The 22,851-nt window shown below is 34.4% G+C and overlaps 1 protein-coding gene across 1 annotated transcript in view; it reads right to left on the reverse strand.

Moving 5' to 3' along the window:
- Positions 1-22,851, reverse strand: part of EYS (eyes shut homolog) — a 704,733-nt gene that overhangs the window by 127,193 nt on the left and 554,689 nt on the right. Inside the window, exons 37-38 of the mRNA XM_064707313.1 lie at positions 16,440-16,604; positions 8,991-9,144 (exon numbers count right to left, since the gene is read on the reverse strand). Of these exons, the coding sequence (XP_064563383.1) occupies positions 8,991-9,144; positions 16,440-16,604 (319 nt within the window). The remainder of the gene's footprint in view (positions 1-8,990; positions 9,145-16,439; positions 16,605-22,851) is intronic.

Raw genomic sequence — 22,851 nt, forward strand, 5'->3', positions numbered from 1 at the left:
TCCCTTCAGCACTACTGAAATCCCTTCATTCTAGCCTGTATGTGAAATAACTGTTAGTCCTTCCAAGCAGATCAGAAGGGCCATGCATCCCACTTCCTCCCTGGAGCAGTGGGAGCAGCCAGATATTCTGAAATTCTTGCTTTTTCACCCAGCCTGACTCAGCCTCAAGAAGATGGAAAAGTGAAACACATGAGATCACTGTCTATGTAGAGAAACCACAGTGAGTAAGCAATGACATCAGCAGTACCTGGAAAGCAATGCCTATTCAGCACACAGAAAAAACAAGACTGTGTACCAGTCTGCACCATTAAAACAGTGTCTCCTTTACTACAGAAAAGGAGGCTTCTAAAGATCTTAGCAAATTTTGGAAATTTAGGTTAAATGCAGTTTAGAATTTCCATGGTATATCTCTTACATATGATTTATCTGCAACACTGCTGAAGGGCAAATAATATAATTTTCAAAGCAGATGTATCCAGAAAATGAAAATTGGGTTATACAGACTATTAGAACTTTATTCTTCCCACTTTTCTTGCAGAAACTCAGAGATTCTTTGGATATTGGAATTTTAAATTGTAACGCATAGCCAAATCTAAAAGTAGAAGATAAAGAAATGTGCATTCATTATGCTTTATAATGTATACTTTAATTCTGGTGAATTCACAACTCACTGTCTTTAGAAGACCTGATAAATTATGGCATAGAGATTCAGTAAAATCTCATAGAGAAATAACTGCTGTTAACAGCATCGCTCACTAAGAAACTAATAAATAATTACTGCAATTGTCAACAGCACATTGAAACTGCTTCCTTAATGTGATTATTAATCTTACAACTTGCTTTGGAAAATGAATTTTTCTGGTTATTCTGAAAATTACACTAGCTATTATATTGTCATGTTTGATAAAAGGGTCTGATAAACAGTGAGGTTTTAGAATTTTCTGAATTATACAACACTTTAGTCATGCTTTTGAAAGTTATAGCATGAAAACCTAACAATCTATTCACATATCTAATTACCAACATATCTGTAATATGTTTAACAATGAAATAATCAACATACATTGGAGATTACCATGGTCATCAAACATCTGATTCTATTTAAAAATGTTAAAATTGATATGACAAGGTTTTTAAGCATTCCTCATTAGTCCTTTTCCATTTTACCACTTCTGTAGGAAAAAATACAAAGTAAGTATACTGTCTCAAACCACTTGGTTCAAGAGGAATTTTTTAAAATAAATCACTAGAATCAATGAAATTCAGCGTTCGAGTATGAAGTGTTTACTGAAGTGTTTGGCTTATCCTAGGAAAAAATGGACATAATAAAAACATTGCTCCAACCCGATAATATCAACCTTCATTATTATTTTCAAGTCTGGTCCTCTACATTAGAGAGGGAGAATGGTGGGAGAACAATATAATAGTTGAGCAGGAATGCACCTTAAACACAGGAAAGATCAAAAAAACCTTTCCATTCTACCACTAGTCTATACAGGCACTCTCACTGGGACAGTCAGTACATAAAATATAAAGTTGGACGCCTGTCAAAATGACCACTGATTTGACAGAATTTTCTTCAGAACTATCAAATTGTTTTGCTCTCCATCATAAAACTTTTTTATATTTCTTGAAAATTAATGGAAAGTTAAGTATTCAAGTCTGTGTGGTGAATGATGGATTATTCTGCATAGCTGTGAGCCAGTTATGCCTATCAGCATCTTTTAGGATAAGTTAATTCATCCTACAATGGTAAACACAATCCAAAATAAAATACTGTCAAGGTTAGTGCATTTTTTCTGTGCTGCTTCATTTTGCTTTATTATGCTAAGTTGAACTCACTAATAAATACAAATACCCTTTAGCATTGGAAATTCAAATGAAATATGTTACATTCTTAAAACAGATAATATGGTTAAGAATAAAAGCTATCCTTTTTCCTACAGGAAATATAGTCTTCTCTAGCATCTCTTATTCTATCAATTAAAAAGTTTAAATTCTGGTAGATACCTTCAGGAATAGAGATTAAATTATGCTTTCTTATTTTTTTCAGGATATCGAAGTGTAAACAGGAATTCACAATGTCAATTTTAAGTTCATGATTGCAGCATCTATTTGATGCATCTATGCTAAAGTCAGCATTTGCCCCAAACAGAATTTGATTTAACAGAATGACTGATTTAGCATAAAATTTAAATACATAAGATTTCCAACAAAATTTAATTTTTCAAATTCTGTGTTCAACAGATTGGAGGGTGTGCCCTGCTAACAGGACTTTCCAAATAATACTTTCCAGTATTATTTTCTCTGATACTAGAGACATTTACAAAATATATTTATTTTATCATTAAGATTTAGCAACCACAAAATCTTGAGTTTTATGTAGGTTTGAAGCTGCAGTAATTGTAACAAAAAAAAAAAGGATTTATCAATGGGATAAAAGATTGTGAGAAACAAATAAAGAGTATTTTGCAAACCAATTTTTCTACTTTTTCAGCTTGTTTACCATTTAACACTGACCACTCAGGGAAGTAACCTAGAGACAAACTGTCAGTTTTCAGTTAAGTGTCAAAAAATTGCTAGTGAGCAATAAATGTCTGAGTACTGCATTAATTTTTAAATTTTGCCATAAATCCATGTACTTATACAAACTCCTTTAGATTAATACCTTACTTGAAAGTAGGTGAGGTCAGATGGAATAAACACGATTCATCAGCATTTTTCTTAAATAATGTAAGTAATCAACAGCCTCATATTTTTTCAAAGCTTTATCTTTAAAATATGGCAAATATACATTGCTTTTCCCTGTTGCTTCTACGGTTCCACGTAAGTCATAGCACTCCAGCAGTGACTCAGAGCTCAGTTCAGTGTGGAGCTCTGGATGCCTGATGCCACTCTGTATTATTGAACTGCTAATACAGTTCACACTCTAACATTTACATAGATATGAACAGCTTTGAAAAAGACTGAAGAAGACTCACACCTAGCAAAAGAACCTCAAACCTTCTTTAATGCATTGGTTTTGGTTTTGGAGTTTTAGCTTTTGGAGTACACGTCCTTGCAGGAGCTCAAACGACATTTAATGCAACTCTGTAATTAGTCCATAAGAAAACACAGCAGATATCACTTATTTTGTGACATAGCATTTTCATCTGAGATAAATGTATAACGACAGCATGAATTGGAAGATGAAAATATTTTGACATAATATGCTGCAAACTGGTCTGTGGTGAGCCACTTTGCAATAAACCATCCAAAGCCAGTTAATGATTTTTTTACAGAGAGAGTATGAGACACAAAAACAAGCCCTTGACTTATTATAAACATGATTTAGCAGCAACCATAGCATTAATGTGTTATTAACCTAACCCTCAAACTGAATGCAGAACACAGCACTATACCAGGTACTGAGAAGAAAACTCTGCCTCAGCTGAAACCAGGACAGCTGGCTTGAGCAGGAATGTTGGAAGGACCTGCAGAGAGCCTTTCCAGCCTAAGGAATCACTTGACTCTGTCCTTCTGTGTTCTTGGGTCATTCCTCTAAGGGCAGTTAATGCAAGAAAATCTAGCATAAACCCAGAGCATGAAGGGTACAGGAATTCAAACATCTGTTCTTCAAGTCAGTAGCTAATGAGCTTGAACAGCCATAGCAGTTGGTTTGTTGGCTTTGACAGATCACTGATGAAAAATATTGCATACTGCTGATAAATGAAAGGAAAAAAAAAAGTTTCAGAAAGTGGCTTATGTTTCTAAACACACTGAATGTTCTGTTCACACACAAAAGCTGAAATTGAAACAAGCACAAAAGGTAACTTTTCTATATTCTTTATAATGCATTTCCTTATTTGAGTTATTTCAGATAACATGCCACATGGTATTATTTAACCAGCTGATTCCAATGTTCCAAATTTTTGTTTCAAATTTTAATTACATATACAAGAATTCGTATTCATTAGCTTGATTTAATGCATCTCTTATGGGACTATTTTTAAGACTAAATAGATGTAGTGATTACTTGTGTAAAACTGTAACAGCTCAATTAATGAAACAGATTAAAGCTTTCAGGGGACAAACAATACATAGGTGTACAGGGCAAAAGCATTCCTACCTTACAGTGGAAAATGTGATGATTTTATGAAATTTTCGATTGCTATAGAAAATGCAGTAAACATTAATTAATGCAGTTGTATATATGCCCTTCTAGAAGTAATTGCAAATTTTCTTCAGAATTGATTAATATCCTACAGCATTTCCAGTTCGATGCACCACAACATAGGTATAATTATCTACATGCAGACTTAAAATTCAAAATTAAGATATAGAGTGTGTAAAATATTCCCTTTTAAAACCACATCTAAATGCCATTTCCTTAACAATATTATAAATTCATAAAATAAAATACAATTCTAAAAAGAAATTTTAAATTTTTATCTATCCAGGACTACTTTCACTGTTAATCTTCAAATAATTTGGAAAGGATGAGGAGTGATAAAATGACAGGGATATTGCACGTAGTTGTCATTTAGCAAATCACCTTTCCATTTCTCATTCATAACATGATTAATTATGTTGGAAATCAGTACGGCATGTATGAATTTAGGCTACACTATGTACTTGCTACACTATGTAGGCTACATTATGTACTTGTTGAGATACAAAACCTGCTGCTCAGATGTTTCCAAATCATCAAAAAAATATCCTATATTTCTAGGTAACCCATAATATTGGAAGCAATAGCAAGACATCAGATAATTGAGTATGGGGGGGTTTTTGTGGTTTATTGATTTAATTTAATTTTAAGTAATACTTTCACACTATGCAGGATACCCAACACCTGCAAATAACAATAAAAATATGCACTAATATGAAAACTTATATATCTCTGAAATAATGAAATGAAATAGGTAAACAACATGACTGAAAATGAGACAATATATCATATGGATTGTGATTTACATATTTTTTTAGAAACACATTTTCAGAATGCACATGCATGAAAAAACTTTGTAGAATAGTTCAAGCACCGATTTTCTTTCTTCTGTGGAAAGGGAGGAAGTAGAAGTGGGGAAATAATGGACGCTGATAATATAATCATGTAACCAGTACTTAATACATTACACCTTGCCAAAGTTTCCATGTGGAGGTACAAAAACATGCTGAGGACTTTCACAGTTCAGAACGTGCCATCTGCTTTTGAAGCTGGAAGACCAAATAATAAACTTCAGCAGCTTCTGTACACTGCATGGTCTAGGTGATACTTGGCCAAATTAACTGGAAAATGTATTTAACAAATAAACCCTTTTAAGGACAGCTAAAGGTGCCCTTCTCAGCCATGAGTAAATGCTCACATCCATACTACTGATTAAAGTGTGACAGAAAACTGGAAACAACTGCTTTCAATATGTTCACTTGGAAGATACATGAAACGTAAATGTACATAATAACATGATATAGCTCTGTGGGGATGGGCACTATGTTCCTTAAATTCCAGAGTAAAATTCTGAAAGTTCTGCAGGTACATAAGATTGAAGAGTGATGCTGTCACATACAGGGAAGATTTTAATTAATGCTTGCTTGGAATCTCCTAAACGGAAAAGGACCCGCTGTATCACATCACTGTGCAGAACACACAAAAAATATCATTTAGAGACAAGAATCTAAGACGTCTAAAAAATATCAGTACCCATATTCCAAAAGTGCCAATCCACCTTACTATCTAGATGAATCAAAATCCTGATGACCTGAGTATTTCAATCTCTTTGTTAAATTTACTTTCTTTCAACCACTGAATTGAAGAAACATCATTTTCCCCCATGACAGTAATATCACTTTAACCACAAAGTAGAGCAAATTTTACATCAGGCAAATGCATTTCAGAACCTACTCATGGAATGAAATGTGTTTGGATTAATGTTCGTTGAATAACTTTAAAGAACAAATCCATAAAACCAATCCAAACTACATTTCAAGTATGTGCTCAAAGCTTTAACTGAAAAGACCAATACATTCTCAATCATGAAATCATAAAAAATTACACTCAAATGAATGCACATTTTCAAACCAGTAATCAAATCATCATAAAATAAACAGAAATAGAAACACAAATGAAACTGCATTGAAACAGGTTTCTATTTTCTTTAGGCAAGGCAAAAAAAGTAAGTAATCAGGGCTTTATTGACTTTCTTCTATAAAGCTGCCATTTCACAAGTATCATAAAGACAATGACTGAACATTTAAAACTCATTTAATCTTCATCAGGTTTGAGAAAATGGCCATATCTAAGGAAACTAATCATACAGTTAAAGGAAAGCAATAGCTCTAAACTACGGGAATGTATTCGTTTCTTGCACATGTGGATTAAAAAGAATAAGTTTGAAAAGGAGAAAGTCTGTTTCTATAGATATTGGATGTGTTAGCTGTGGTGTTTAACCACTGCAGTCATAGTAGCATCCAAAACCAGAATAACTGTCAAATATTGTCTTCCAAACTAATTCAAAATCAAATGTAGCAAATATTTTGTTCCCTTGTTGGAGAGCTTTGAAACAGCAACAAAAATTATCATTTATTCTGCTCTTTGACTCTTTTTCTGCACTATAGGGAAAAAAACCCCACACAATTTTGCAGGTAAAGCATACAGATAGAATTATCTATCTCCAACAGCCTCTGAGAACACAAATCAACAGTTTGCCATGGATTCATATTTTATATCTTATAATTCAAGAGCTTGGGAGGCTACAACTGCCTTGTCAAGTTTGCTTTTTCCTTTGACAGAGGTTAAGGATGACTGCTGAAGGATTACAATTTTATTGCTGCTTGGTGAAGGATATACTGCTCTCTCTACATTTTAGAAGGACTCACAAGAATAATCACAAGTCATTTTGGAGGCCAAGCCCATAAACTCAAATTCATGTAAATCCCTACTAGTCACAGTCTACAATCACACCTTGCAAGTTATTTAGGATGCCACTGTTTCAAAGGTAGCAGTATAAAATTCTAGTAAACAAAGGAAATGTGTAAATTGAACTGATAGTATTTTTTAGTGTAACAACAAGAAGAATGAGGCCATAAATACAGAGGTGTTAATATTAAGGTAGAAAAAGAAGGAAATAAAATTTTCAGTGTGAACTTGAACTCTATACCTAGAATCAATTTTTAAATTTTTGTTTAGCTGCATTTGTTGCTACAATATTATTAGGCTTTGAAATCTGTATGGCATTTTAATTGCTTAAATGTATGAAGCAAAGACAATGCTACCTCAGCTGAGGCAGTGCAGACAATTATCTGACCAATGTCTCATACAAGAGAAGCCTCTGGGATAAAGAAACAAACTTCCAATAGTTTATTTGTATTGAGCTGTATAACTCTATCAAGTATTTATGGAGAGAAAAAAATATCTGCTAGATCAAAAGGAGGGGAAGTGATATGCTTTTCTTTGTAAATTTTATGTGCTTTTACAATCTGTACAAAAATCCTAAAATAAATACACTGCCAGCTAATAAGATTTGAATGTATGCTATGTGACTTTTTCCCATTAATACTAGATGTTAATACTAAACATAAAAGGAAAACCCCGTTTTAAATGTAGAAAAAAAGTAATGTCGACACCTGCGGATGAACAAAAATAGAAGATAGAAAGGAAACAGTTTCCTAAATGGCAGTTCCTATTAGCTTTCTGTATATTGAAAAAAGGATTTACGTTCTAACAATTTTGTTTCTAAAAGAAGTGGTAGGGCAGATGGGTTAAGCATACAATCTAAGAAAATAGGCTGATATGCTGAACATTCTCTTCTCACCTTATCAATCTACTCTATATAATGAGATCAACAAACCTCTGTCATTTCAGAATTGATCAACATTTACATCACAGAGAAACAGCTCAGAAGAAAAACACAAAAACATTCAGATTTTGCTTTGATTTTTCTTTTTTGATAGTAAAAGGCAATTTTGAGAAGTCTAACATGCATGTTTCATGGTAACTTTCGCAGCAGTCTCCTTCACATACCATCCTATAACAGCAAAAATAGTCCTAGCTAAGGCTTCCTTTAATTTCATAATTTCTGCATTACATTCCCTCACAGCACAAATGTTCACAGTTCAGGTGCAGCAATTAATACTTAAGAGTACTTGAACAATGTAAAAAATATGATCCTAATCACAGTAATATGATACTTTATATGGGTCAGAATTATTTCTAAACATTTCTGAAGTAAAGATTGAATACTTTACTATTATTTAACATTACTAATATAAACATTACAAAAACCTCTATATTATTTCTGTTTTACTTCTTACCTAGCTTGCACATATGAAATTCCATGACTGGAAAAGCATTAATTCATTACCAAAGCATGATATCAATATCCATCTCAAAATGATAAATGAACCATTTTCAGAACTATCATTTGTACAAGATGAAAAGTGACAGCAGTGATTAGCCACTTGTATAACCCTGACATACAGTGGCAAATGTAGATATGACAACTTTTAGAATTGTAGTTGTTTGGATAAAGCTTTTAAAATCATCAAGTACACCCTGTAATGTAAGATGTTGTTAGCATGCCCATTTTTAATTTATCTTAAACAATAGATTATTCTTATATTTAGCACTAAAATGTGATGACAAATATAATTTATTCAATGCGTTAATTCATAAGCATAAAATATGAGACCCCCATTTGTAATTTCAAAAATTATGTTTAAACTGTTTCAGTTCTCAAACTGAAATAATCTGAATCTGTAAATGTATCTGGACTTTGAAGACTTTGAATGATTCATAAGTTCTCCAAAGGACTGAAGTAATCTGTGTGAACTAAAATGTATTTTCAATCAAGGAGAATTGAAATTGAATTATATTTTCAACTTTATAAAAAAAGGTTTCCAAATTTGCTTTCCAATTTGACTTGCCCTTTTATTGTAAAAAAAAAAATGAAATTACATTTTATTGCTCAATGTAGATGACTAAAACTCTTTTAGTGTAACCCAGTTCTTACCTCACTGTGATAGGGACGAGCACACCCCTGCTGACAGATTGGTTCAGGGACACAGTCAGAATGTTCTGAGAGCTTCCACAGCCTAAGCGAACTGTTGGTCTTCCCTCCACGAGATACAAGTGAAGAAACTGCTCTCCAAAATTTCTTTCACCAGCTTTGAAAACAAAAAAGAGACAGTCAAGCTTCTGGAAGTGTAGGACCTCACAGAACTAAATCACACAACCGGAACACCATCATCAGACACGATGCCTATGTGGCCTTGGGGACCCTCCTGTCCATACACAGGACCTTTCTTGAGTGACTGTGAGGAAAAAAATCAAACTGTAATCTCTGTATTTAGCTAACAGTTAAAAGTAAAAGAAAATAACTAAAAGAAAAAATTTACTTGCCACTGCAGTGGCATCGATCTCACAGAGATCTTACATTAACTGAACTTCTCTCTATATCCAGCAGTATCGTTAAGGCAACGAAGGTGACAATAAAAAAAGAAATTCACATTCATTCAGCTTTTCAAATAAATGATAGAAAACAAAAATTATAAGAGGACAGCTCTTATAATAGATTTAAAGATTATGAAAAATTCACCTTTCCCAATTAATGATGTATTTCAGACTTGAAGAGAAGAAAAATTATTTACAGAACATTATACATACTGGTACTTGAACTATTAAAAATATGAATGAAAAATATGCTTAAGTTCACTTCCACTAATTAATATATTATACATTGTAAAAATGACAGCAAAATATTTATATTTAAGTGATGAATGATACAAGGCTCTTCTAAAAAAAAAGGACTGACACCTACAGTTTCAAATGCTATTAGGTGAATTTGTCCTTTGAATTTACTTTTCATAAAAGGTAAGTTCCTGTTTGCAATTTTTGCAGTTCCTGTTTGCAATTTTTATTCACCTTTAAGACAAATCGTTAAAATGTTAATCTGTTTATTTAACTGTATTTTACTATGTTTAACTGAAGTAAAAAAGACTCACTAACTGGGTCAGGAAACTGAAAATACTGCATGTATGGTTTGATGTACCACTGCCTCTGAATAGGAGGCCTGGGTGCTGGCATGGGTGTTGGACAGGGAGAAATCTCACACTAACATTTGGGTGACCCTCAGCTGTGGAGTGCCTGGGTTTGGGTGGCTCTGCCCATGAACCACGAGCAGGAGTCCCCCAGAATGGGTCTGGGATCTGGGCTGGGTTTCAGCTCTGGGTAGGAGCTCCCAGGCCTGGAGCTGCTGCAGGGTCAGAAAATCCTTTATTATTTTTATTCAGAAAGGTAAAAAGAATAAGGGCATTATTGGGACTTAAAAACATAATAATTTGTAATAAAAAAAAATCAACTTTACTTTGGAGGACAAAACAAAGAGCAAAAAATTATCTATATTTAGATCAGAGAGAGACAACAGTGCTTGCAACTGTCTGATCATTTCCTTTTGTATAGTTCCTAGCAGAAACAGTTCACAATGTAAACTCCCTCTCTGTGAGCAGCTTTTTAGTCAACATTGCATTTCTTCAGTCTGTTACAAATCCTGATGACCTACTAAAGTCTTTTATGCTTAGATATATTTTGTATTCTGAATACCTAATTAACTCCAAAGCTATTTTAATTTGACTGGATTTCATGCCTTTGGCTTTTACAATTTCCTTCTACAGTAGTCTGATAATTCTCTTTCAAAATATATTGCACTATTGCACTGCTTTTTAACCATCATATAACTGATATATGCATATATTGTACTATTTGTTTCCTAGTCTTCTCCCCTCCCTGCACATGCCATTCCTGGCATTTCCAATTTCTACCAGTAAGTAGGTCTGTAAGTCACATTGATTCATAGAGAATGAAGTGGATGTATATGTGCATGTATATAACATGTCTTGAAAAAGTGAAGTTACAGATGAACAGCTTGTTTCCCCTCTCCCAATGACTCTGTCTGTCTACTCACATTGCTCACTAGTAAAAACCTGGAAGAAAGTCCTCATTATTACCAGTAAAGTAAAAAATCTGGGACAGCTCTCTCAAAGGCAGCATTACTTCTTGAAACTTCAGTGAGTGTTGCTGCTTGAACTTCAGTCTAGGGAGCACTTTTAAGTCACACTTACAGGTGACTACCAGCATTCTTCACATTATTTGCTAGGTGGTATGAAATCCTTTGAAAGGACAGTCCTTTAAATCTTTCTACAGTGAACATGAGGAGTCACAGAATTTTCTACTGGCAATGTGGAAGAGCATACACTACCTAGGGCATATGATAGAAATTACCTTCATAGGAAAAGCTCGAGTCATAAGCAAAACAGACAGGTTCTGGGAAGAGACAGAGATCAGGAAATATCTGAGTTAAAAACCTTGTTGGATATTAGGCGTAAATCATCTTGACCTCAGTAGAGGTTATGTGAGGGTTCCAGCAAAAGAATCTCAGCAATCATCCTTTCACAGAAAACTGTGAGCTGGAAGGTAATTTTTGTACATCAGTATGTCAACAAGCAAATGGCCATTGAGCTTAAATGATTGCTTATCTAAAAGACAGATTTCAAGTCCCATTAAAATATGGGATTAGCTTTATTAAGAAAGAAACTATATTTTGACACAGGAAGGATACTGTGAAATGCTCTATGTGAAAATGCGAGCTGAAATAAGAGACAAAAAGACTACAACTGAAATGTCTGAATGGCCTCTATTTAGTTTCTTAAGGGTAAGGGCAATATGGGAAGATCTGGGGAACAGACCTTCTGAGAAAAAAGGAAATAATTTATGAGCCCAACTTATGAAAAGGGAACTGCAGTCCTTAAGGAATGCTATAAACATGGGCTGTGAGATCTGAAATCCAATTGTCAGAAGTTATAGGCTACCATATATAGCAGAAGCTAAACAATCTACCCTTGAAGGGATTGTGAGCAGCGTTATGCTGACTCTCTTAAAAGTGAAAATGATGAAGTAAAACTTTACAACTGTATCAGGTTTTTATGATCGCTAGCAATTTATTTTGCTTTGTGGCTAAATATCACAATTTGCTTTGACGTGTTGATGAAATTTAATCATGCTAACAAATAAAATAATTAAGGAATAGAATAGAAATTTTATGAATGCATTCTGTAGTCAACAAACAAATCTTCTCACAATGATGGCTAATCTTTATTGGCACAAATGTAATTGTCACATTCTATCAACAATTTAAACATAACACAGCAGCAAAAATTCCAGAGAGTTTTAGTCCATTTACCGTTAACACTCTTTAATGTATGTATTTCTTGAATACATACTGAAATAATTAGGGAAAATGTCATTATTAACAATGTAAATGCATTTTTCTTTGTGTTAAGACAGATATATGTATAGTAATTTTCTATAAATCATACATAGACTTTTATGACATCCTCTTTCCCCCCTTTTTTTTAACAGACAACCTATTTTTGGAAGCCTCTACAAGTCCTTACTACTTGTTAATTTCAACTAACCATTGATAAAATTCTTGCTAATAAAGGCATCAAATAAGATTTTTTTTAACAACGGTATGGTATGATTTACTAAAGTGGCATGCCTAGCACATGTAATGGTTCTCATCTTTTGCCTCTTGGTTAGCCTATAAGCAGGCTTATTTGCTGTATTCTCTATATTTATTTTATTTGTCTAATATATATTTGCACATTTATAACTGCACTAACTGCTAAAAGGTATTAAAATAATGCATTGATATTTCAGTGTTCTGTTCTTTTTATTTAAAGGCATGTTGACATGAAAAAGTGAAGAAGGCACAAATCGTTTTTGTTCTTCACTGGCTAATGTACTAGGTAAAGACAGATACAAGTTTGAATCCTTTTATATTATCCTTATGATTTTGGCTTAAATAGTCTTCTTATGCATACTTTCTGATTCAAATTCATTTGTGTATCAGTAGCATCTGAGACTTCTCCCTGTAATTAAATGTCTACTAATTATCTGCCAGAAAAACAGATGTAACCTCACCACCACCTGGTAAAAACAGGTGTGTTTGTAAAATGTGTAATCTGAAGTTGGATTAATTTAAAAAAACTAATCAAAAATGTGTAACAATTTTCTAGTAAAATACATCTGAAAGAAGCAGATCACTGTAATGATTTTTCTATTTTAAAAAGTTATTTTGACAAATAGAAAGGTTTTTGTTTTATGAATGTGTGAAGCTAATTGTAACCATAATTATTAAACCATTGCTAACATGCATCAATTAACAGAATCTGAAAATGTTGAGAACATTAACCCTTAGAAGTGTGTGATTCTTGTACCTAGTGAGTGCAATAGCCTCAAGTTGGCTTTCTGCTGATGATTCCTTCCTGGGATGTTTGATGGTCACTCAACTTCAAAAAAGTGGAGTAAAGGCAGGAATTGTATTACTATTAAAAGCAGAAAAGATGACAGCAGCAGCTTCTCTTTTGTAGTAGTTAGAAGTGAAATTGAAAGACAGAGTGGGGAGAAAAAATGAAGGGGTGGGGGTGGGGAGGAAGAAGTGGGGATGAAGGAAATACAGAGAAAGCATATGAAGGAACTCACAAAGGATATTTATTTGACAGAAGAGTGTTCAGAAATAATTAAATTCTCAATTATCTGTATAGGCACATGGAGTTCATTCATAAAACACTGGAAAGATTTTTATTTATGCATTTATATAATTTTTTATTTTACATTCATGTAAAACCAAATAAGAATATTGATCCGAACCATTATAAGAAACATTTGCAATATTTGGAAATTAATGTAATTATCAGGGACACACAGAACAAAAAAAGAAAGAGTAAAAACAAGGAAAAGTAATTGGTGTTATAGAAGGAGGGGCAGAGATCGTTAAAGTGGAAATGAAAAGCAAAGATCTATCTAATGTTTAACACAGTGTCAGAATTCTAAAAGAATTCTTATAATAAGATGCAGAAAGTAATGGATGACTTACCAGAATTCTACAAGAATTCTGATAAGTCGTCCATTATTTTCTGCGTCTCTGTTCCACAGCCAGGTAGAGATCCAAAGTTTTCCTTATTTACTTATCTATTTATTTAGCTTAACAGAAATCTAACCTTAAAAGAAACCCTACTGGTCGCTAAAAGAGTGGAATATTGCAAATCAGTTAAAATTCCATTTTAGCGGTAACACAGGGAATGAAAATGCAAGTATGACATGGTACTGAGAACCTGTGAAGAAAAGGTGAGTTTTCACCCTGAGAAAATATACAAATATTATCCCAAGTTGCTGGAGCTACCCCAGCTCAATTTTAGGGTGAGAGCTCCACAGTGACTCCTTTTTGGAGGGATAAGAAGTGAGCTGTGACACAGCCCATGGAAGTCTCAATATGGATAACTGGAAAGGAAAAAATGTTTGGGTTCTCCACTAATGTCATTCTATCATTCCAGAAAGTGGAAACATTTATATTCTAAAGAATGTGAAGTCCTCAAATACTGCTGTAACAAAATCTCTCCAAACACCTGAAAAATACCATGTTAACAATTTTCCATAGACAGTATGAACTAATAGCTGAACAGGTTATATCAGGTTTAAATATCTAATTAGGTTAGATGCAAAATAAGCACATTATCTAGAAAAGAAAATACGTAGAGTCATATGAATTGGTCGCCTAGTTCACCCCTAGCAATGAGCAGGGACATCAACCTGAGCAGGTTGCTCAGAGTCTTCTCAAACCTGACTTGGATGATTCCAGGGATGAGGAATTGACCACCTCTCTAGGCAGTCTATTCCAGTACCTTGCTCTCCTCATTGTAAAAAAATCTTTACATCTAGTCTACATTTACACTCTTTTAATGATTTTTGGTTTAAAAACATTACCCCATGTCCTGTTACAACAGGCAATTAAGAAGTTTAGCCCCATATTTCTTATAAGCACCCATTTAATACTTAAAGACTGGAATGTGGTGTCTCCAGAGCCTTCTCTTCTCCAGGCTGAACAAACTCGACTCTTTTAGCTTCCAAAAACACCACTTCCTCCTGAGTTACTCCTGAGTATAGCAGAGAGAATCTTCTTCTTTTTTTTCTTTTTGGTTTGGAGTTCTTTGAGATTTTTGGTTCACAGAGATGCTTACTCAGGGCTTATGTGTAGATAGCAAGATTAACTTTGGCTGGAGCCAAATTACTCTGCAGTGATGAAGCAAACAAAATCACTAAATGCCAAATATATTCAAAATACTTCCAATAACCTTCACTGAATTCTTCTTCAAGGGCAAATAACTCCTCTTGAAATTGAAATAACTAACAAGTATAAAACATTTTGATATAAAGAACTGCAACATCACCAATTACCCATGATTCTTGGCAAATTTTGCAGTACTGTAGCTTAGGCAGCTGCAGCAACAGCCCAGATATAAAATACAAGGACTTAAAATGCCATTTTGAAAAGAAGTAAATATTAATTTTCAGTTTGGGGCTAGAGTGTTTCACATCTAAAAAATATCTAGTACAGATAATAAAAAAAGGCATAATTAAATAATGCCACAAAGCTTATATTACTTTTAACCCTGCCTTATAAATATGTACATAGTTCAGATGAATTCACATATACTACTACCAGATTAATATAAATGCAAAAAAAATTAATCAGAATCATTCATGCTAGATCAACAACATTTCATGTGTAGAGTAACTCTAGGAAGTTGCAGTGAACTGAAAATGCTCCTAATGATTTTGTCTTTGTGGAGTAAATCTATCAAATAATCATATTTTTCTAGCTCTTCTTGGGAAGAAATCACCTCACTTTCCATGTTTTCCATTTGCAAGAAATTGCAAGATAAAATATATAATGAAATACTCAACTGGCAGAGAAGTCTATTTTTTCTTGCTGACTAGTGAAAAGTGTACTTCTGTCTCAGAAGTTTATGCCATATATTGAGGAATGAAATATGCAGGCAAGAAGCAACTTTTTTATGTAGTATTAACAGGCATACATCCAAGTCTGCACGTATACTCTCTGGGGATCACAAAGGAATTCTCTGAAGTGTGAAATCACAGTAAGTGCTTCAAAATATGGCAAAACTGCAGAACCTAAGATAGTTCTATAAATCAAGAATTTGGAACCAAGATCACAATTATAAAAAGCGAGACTCAATCCAACTACAGAGAAGTTGTTTCTCTATAAGTTGTTCAAAACTTCAACATTTGTATTTTAAAGCTGTAAAACTTACAACTAAAGTCATATGCTTACTGTGTTCTTTCTTGTCAGGAAGCAGCATTTTCTCTTGTAAGTTATGTTTTGCTCAATGAGACATAAATTAGAGAACTTTCCAGAGGAACACAAGGAACAATGGTCCAAATCTTATAATGCAGCATGCATTAGAATACCAAAAGGCTTCTGCTGCATTTTAATGACTCATTTTGCTGTTGAAGAGGAAATGCCAGCTGATGTACACTAAAGTTAATAAAGACCTGAAGGAGCTAAAACTGATACTTAGCTTCAAGTATCTTTGGTACTCACTGTAAAGAATTGTGCCATTTAGAGCAGTTGTTTTCACTGTCAAGTACAGAGTCGTCAGATTGCTTGTTTCCTGCCCAGATGCAGTCCTGGTATCAGATACAGATGTCAGAGAAGGTAGCTCCAAATAAGAATTTCCAGTGAAGGATGGAAAAAACAGTGCTATGTCTGAAATGAACAACAAAAAGATAATTTCATTAATTTATTACAAAATGAAGTTATAAAATGCAGGCACTTTAGAGAGATCCACTTTTTATACCTGTGAATAGCATCATCAACTACATTATTTGCTGAGCACGCATATAAATTTCTTTAATTTCAAACATTTCAATCAAATACACAAAAAATGAAAAAGTTCTAGCATCTGCTTATTACCAGAAGTGAAAAGACCATTATAGGATGGACTAATGCTAAAAGACGCAAGTTAAAAAGACTGCCATAAATTTTCTTTACAGATGTGTCAGTACACAACTTTTGTCCTTTGACATCTCTGTGAAGTACTTTTAATTTTTATTTCTAGACGGGAAACCCAATTTTTCTTCATTTTCGGAATACTCAAATTTGTGGGGTTTGAAATTATAAAGAAAATGCCATTGGGCAGAATATGCATTTTTCCACTACATTAGTCTGGAAATGAATAATTGTTAAGAGAAAATTTTTAAGTGTGAAGGCTTAACATTTGCAATGTTTATTGCATTCATTACTTTAGTCATTATGGCTTTTGGGTTATTTTTACCCTTTAGACATGATAATAGTATCATGAATGCAAGAAAAAATAAGCTAAAACTAATTGAGGTTAGGCAGAATGTCTTCCCAATGCCTTAAGAAACCTATTTAAGCAAAATACCTCGAAGATTTCCCAGACTGATCACCAGGGATATGAATAAGGAATAAGCATCAAAAAAATTTTTTGAGTTCAGGTAATATTTTTGCAAAGAAATTTTTAGTTTAATGAACTAAAACTATACAATGGATCTGTGAATGATGATTACACACAGGCAGGACTAGCACTACAAAAAAAATTGTATTCACTTTATTAATTTTTTGTTTGTTTGTGAATCTGCTGTTTTTAATTGACTTAAGAAAAAAAGGACAAAAGGAAAGGCCTAGCTAAATAAGCATATGTGGAAGGACAGTCATTAAAATACACCACACCCTGTCAGCAAAAGAAAAACAGCAATGACTAGTTATGTTTCTAAATCATAGGTCTGGAAAAGTCAGGATTGCTGGAGAAAGTGGAAAAAGATATGAGATGACAAAAAGGTCAGTGGCACTGCAAATCAGAAGCAGACCTACATGATTATGAGCGTTTTTTTCCTAATTATATTCATACTTTGAAGAGAAACAGTACTAGGAGGTCTAGCAGTGTAGTGCAAGGCCACAAACAGGATTAAGGGCTGGGTTCTCTTTCACATGAGGAAAGGCTGAGAGAGCCAGGATTCCTAAGGCTGCAGATGAAGCAGCTCAGGTAGATCTTAACACCTGTCTGTAAACACATGGGGATGACAAAGAGGGAGCCAATTTTCTCTCAGCAGTGCACTTGATAGCAAAGGGAACAAATCAAAACCCAAGAAATTACACCTGAACACATGGAAACTCTGTTTCACTGTGAGGGTGGTCAAACATAGGCCCAGGTTACCCAGAGGGGTTTGTCAGGTCTCAGTTCCTGGAGATTTTCAAAACCAGACTGAGCATGGTTGTGAGAAACCTGTGCTAGGTGATTCTGCCCTGCTTGAGCAGGGGGTTGGACTTGATGGTCTCAAGATGATGGTCCCTTCCACCCTCAAAAATTGGTGATTTTGTTATCCTTCACAGGGAGGTTCTGTGCACTCAACCTTAATAATTATTCTTGAAGTGCAGTGCCTTTAGAAATCTCAGTGTAGTTCAGTACTCACAATGTAGTGGTACACTGAGCAACAAAGCTATTAAAATGTCTTTTATTAGGTAGTTAAAAAAATCCCAACTGGTCAATTTGTAGAGTAGCTGTCCACAATTTATATTCTAAGTTAAAATTCATCTGTGAAGTTTCTTTCAGCTAGGTGAAGGGAAGGGGGAGAAGAATGAGGAGGGGAAGAGATCGTGGTCTATGTGGGCAATCTTGAAAGGAAGGACAAGCTCATTACTCCTTTAGGAAGGACAGCTCCCTTCAAAGGAGGGATTTCCCCTAAGGATTTAAAACTTTCCAGGGGATCCAGCGCATTCCATCCAGAGAAGTCTTTGCATTGATGTATAGTCAAAACTACTGAGAAAAGATTCTATTTCAGCAGTCCTGTCTACATCTGCAGGGCTGTGCCCAGAGCAGCCTAGGCTTCCATCACCAGTGCTGTGAAGTCCTCTCAGAAATCAGCAGAAGAGACACAGCAAATACAGCAACTGCATCAGAAACAAATGCATACCTGGCAAAAAAAAGCCATCCAGAAATGCCAAGATGCAGAGCACATCCTCTTCCCTACAGTGTGCAGGCTATCAGCCTGCTGATCCTTAACAGTCATTCTCTGCCCTAAAGCTGTACAACAGCTGCAATCTGCTGCAAGTCTACAACATCAGTAAAGAGGGCATTGAGAGCACAGGGATTAGTCTTCTGCTTGGATGAAGGGTCTAAGTGGGAGAAAACAGATTCAGTCTGTGTATTAAGAACCAAAAACCTATGTCTGTCATACACTACACAGGTAGAACAGTATGGGCAAAGCTGCCAGTCTGGGCAAAATTTTTCCACTTCCCTCATTCTAGTAAACTCTTAATTAGCAGAAATTAAAGTCCCATGAAGCACTGACTATGGCTGCATACATCAGATCCAAAGAAGAGCATCTGCTGAACTACAACGAGCTAATTCTCTACCACATCATGACAGTATTTTAGTACTTCTTCCTAGCAATATTTACAGTTCTTCATATTTTAACATGATTGCTGGCAATAAATAATTTAGTATTTAATATATTTCACAGGACAGGCTAACAAGAAGAACCTAATTCCACCCTGGGTCCACTATCTGACACTGTCACCTCTGTCTCTGATCACAAGGACTCTCTTCCACTGAGGCAATGGTCTCCAAGTGAGTACATGCAACCTAAGGGGTTCTTAAAACAATTAACTTGGATACAGGAAGAAATAGAAACTTTCTCGCATTTTAAGGATAAAAAAGGTTACAAATAATTCCAGAGAAAAAATTTGCAAGAGAGACCAGAGAGTTGGGTCTGAATTACCTGACAAACACATATTACTAAGACTTCTACTTTAACAATTTAATGGAAGACTCAAATTTTCTACTGAAATAAATAGATTAGATGGGATATTATTTATGAAAATTTTCACAATAACACAGTAAAACAAGAAAAAGTTGAGAAACACCAGTAAGCTTCTATTATGTCCCTACCTGATTTTGTCTTAGTCAGAAAATAAAGAGGAGTAAGGGGAAGGATATAATTTTCTACTGCTACTAAAATGGAATAAATCTGTTTCCACTCCTACCTCTTATTTTCCCTTTGCATTCTTCACTTTTTATTACAAGATTGGCTCAGCTTGAATTTGATTTTATTCTGTTGAATTCTTTTTAAAATATATTTTTCAGTCCTGAAGACATTAAGAGTCATCAACTGCACCAACCATCACTAAATAAATTCAAATGAGAACCAAGAAAGACTTTTAACATCACAAAATCCTAGCAAGAGAAGAAATGCATACATCTTCTGGTAGGAAAATCAGACCAAACATCTGACTAAGCTTGTCTACAATCTACAGGGTAGATTGTAGACAAGTCCATGGTCCTCTTTAATAATTAAAGTAAATAGGTAGTCCTTGGATGTGATTATCCTCACCCAATCATGATTTAAACCTGCCTAGTTCTCTCTATTTGCTATAAAAGGACTTGAGAGTCAATAGTTTAGGTGTAAACATGTATGCCAGCAATATCTGAAGGCAGATTAATAATTCTCATTTTTTTGCTTATGTATCAGAGATAGACAACCTGCAGAATGATTTTCTTTAGGCAAAACCAAATTAGTACAGTAGTTTTGAGCTGAAATGTTAAAGATGTGAACTGAACAGGACATCAGAATATTTAGTTTAAATAAGGGGATTAAACTCTGAATTTGCTTTTTATATCTTTCAATTACAATGGTAAACATTTTCTGAAATCTGTGGACAGATTCTGTGCTTGTTCTTCTTTTCCATCACTCAGAGACTGTAATAGAAGCACAGGTGATAAAAACTTTTACAAGCAGTGCAGCAAACCTTTTCCATATTATTAAGAATGGAGGTGTTCCCAGCAGGCAGAAAGTCAGTTAAGAATCAATATCAAGGGTCTGATGAATGCATGATCTGTTCTATCCATGTCATGCTCACAGAATATCCCAGGCAACCAGATTTAACCACCTTAGAGTAATGCATCCTTTTATCTTATGTTCATGGTGTGAAGAAAATCAAAGTGAAATAAATATGATTCAGAAAATTCCTAGGGATTATGTCTGGTACACATGAAATCTGACTTGGGTGTTTCATAAAGCATCACACGCATCTACACCAGTACAGAAATACAGTAACCATTTCCCATGAAATAATTGATTAGCTGAGTTCAGCTCTTTCAAGACAATAAAATATGAAACAAAATAAATCTTACCCTTGCTGCTTTCATTCATTTGTCTCAATGCACAAAAGTCTCCTGCCTGCTGTAACTGAACTCGAACATAACAAAGCACAAAATCCTTACAAAATAAAATGCACAAGTCTTCCTCTATCAGGCCAGCCTGGTGCCTTTTTGATAATGCTCTCCGCTGCCAACTGGGAGGTCTGAAATCAGATCACTGACTTAATCTCTTACTTTGCAGACTGCTAGGGCCTTTGAATGGCAGAAAGACAGTACATTTAATTGTGAAGACTCAAGAGGAAAGCACTAAGGGCAATGGGTCATATAAGCAATCCTTAGAGCAGGACATCAATTAATTTTCATTGAAAGAAACTGCCATACAAGTGGAACAGTAATAAAAGAAAAGACTTAAAAAATTAGGAAAATAAAGCAGAAGATATTCAGCAAGCATGCATCTGCAAAGGTACAATGAAACACAGAAGAGAAATAGGGATGATCAAAGGGATGGCATTGCTTCCAGATGGAGAAACAGAACAGGCCTATTCAACATGCAGAGGAAAATGTGAGTAAGAAATGGCAGCTCCATGTCTTGGAACACAGCAGGTAAGGGAATTCAATTACTCAATTATTGTTACTATCAGGTCACAGGCTTGCAAAACAAAAGGAAATTCTTATTAACTTTTTGCAGAATGTTTGGGGTAATTTTTTGCCAAAAGATATTATGTAGGTCAAAAGTATATAAAAATAATGAAAAATTAAGAACAATACAAGAACAAGGGAAACTAATCCACCAGTCTAGCAAATACAATGGAACCACAGGTCAGGAAACCTTAGTCTCGTTGATTGGTGGAAGCTGAAGCAATGCACTTGGGGAAAAATCTCTGTTGTCCTGTTTTATATAGCCTTTTTAAAGAGCGACTGTTTTTTCTCTGAGAGAGGATATTGAGCTAGATGCCCTCATGGCTTGATCTGGCTTGTGATTTTGTGTGACTTGTTCTGCTCTGTGTACCACTGCTAAGACTGCATGACAGAAACTAAGAGAGATGCAGACCATTTAACATAAAGGAAATTAATGATTCCCTAGATATCTGAAGCCTATAGCAATTGTCATCACCTAGTGCCTAGAGTTACCCATCTCCTTTGACAGCTGTATTTCAATAAGCAGATCAACTCAATGCAAATATGTTATTAGATTTATTTCAAGAAAAAAAATTGTTGATAGTTTTAGCATTCCTTAAGTACAAAGAATTTGAAAAGTTAGCTGCATGTCTGAAAAAACAAGATCACAGTAAATCAGTTTGATGTTAACATGCTTTGTGAAAAAGCACAAAACAAAGACATAAACAAAGGAACAAAACAAAGAAATAAATATTTTCATATTCCTATTTTGTAGCTCACAATATTCCTCTTCCAATCTCACGTTTTACGAAGGAGGAATAATTTTTTTTCCCAATACCCTCAGTTGTTTTACAGCAGCGAAGTTATACCTGCATTAATTTATAGAAGAAGAAAATTTAGTCAACTACTGTGTCTGTCTGAAAGGATGAAAATTATCTGTCTCAGAATAAGAAGAATTTTATTCAGTTAATGGGCAAGAAATATTATAAATGTCCAGGTGAGATGTGCTGTGTAATTATTAAGTTCTGTAAATTTTTCTGGATGTTGCATAGACATGTAAAGTCCAGATGTGTCAGCCACTACAACAGACTGACATGAAAAAGACAAAAAAATTATTAATTCATATTCAACTCAAGATTTTGTGAAAATAGAAATGACACCTCCACATAAAGATAAAAAGTAATGAAGATGTTTTGTGTTGAAAAAAATCCCAAA

This window comes from Zonotrichia leucophrys, chromosome 3 (genome assembly GCF_028769735.1).
Source record: "Zonotrichia leucophrys gambelii isolate GWCS_2022_RI chromosome 3, RI_Zleu_2.0, whole genome shotgun sequence".
In the NCBI taxonomy this organism is placed as follows: Eukaryota; Metazoa; Chordata; class Aves; order Passeriformes; family Passerellidae; genus Zonotrichia; species Zonotrichia leucophrys.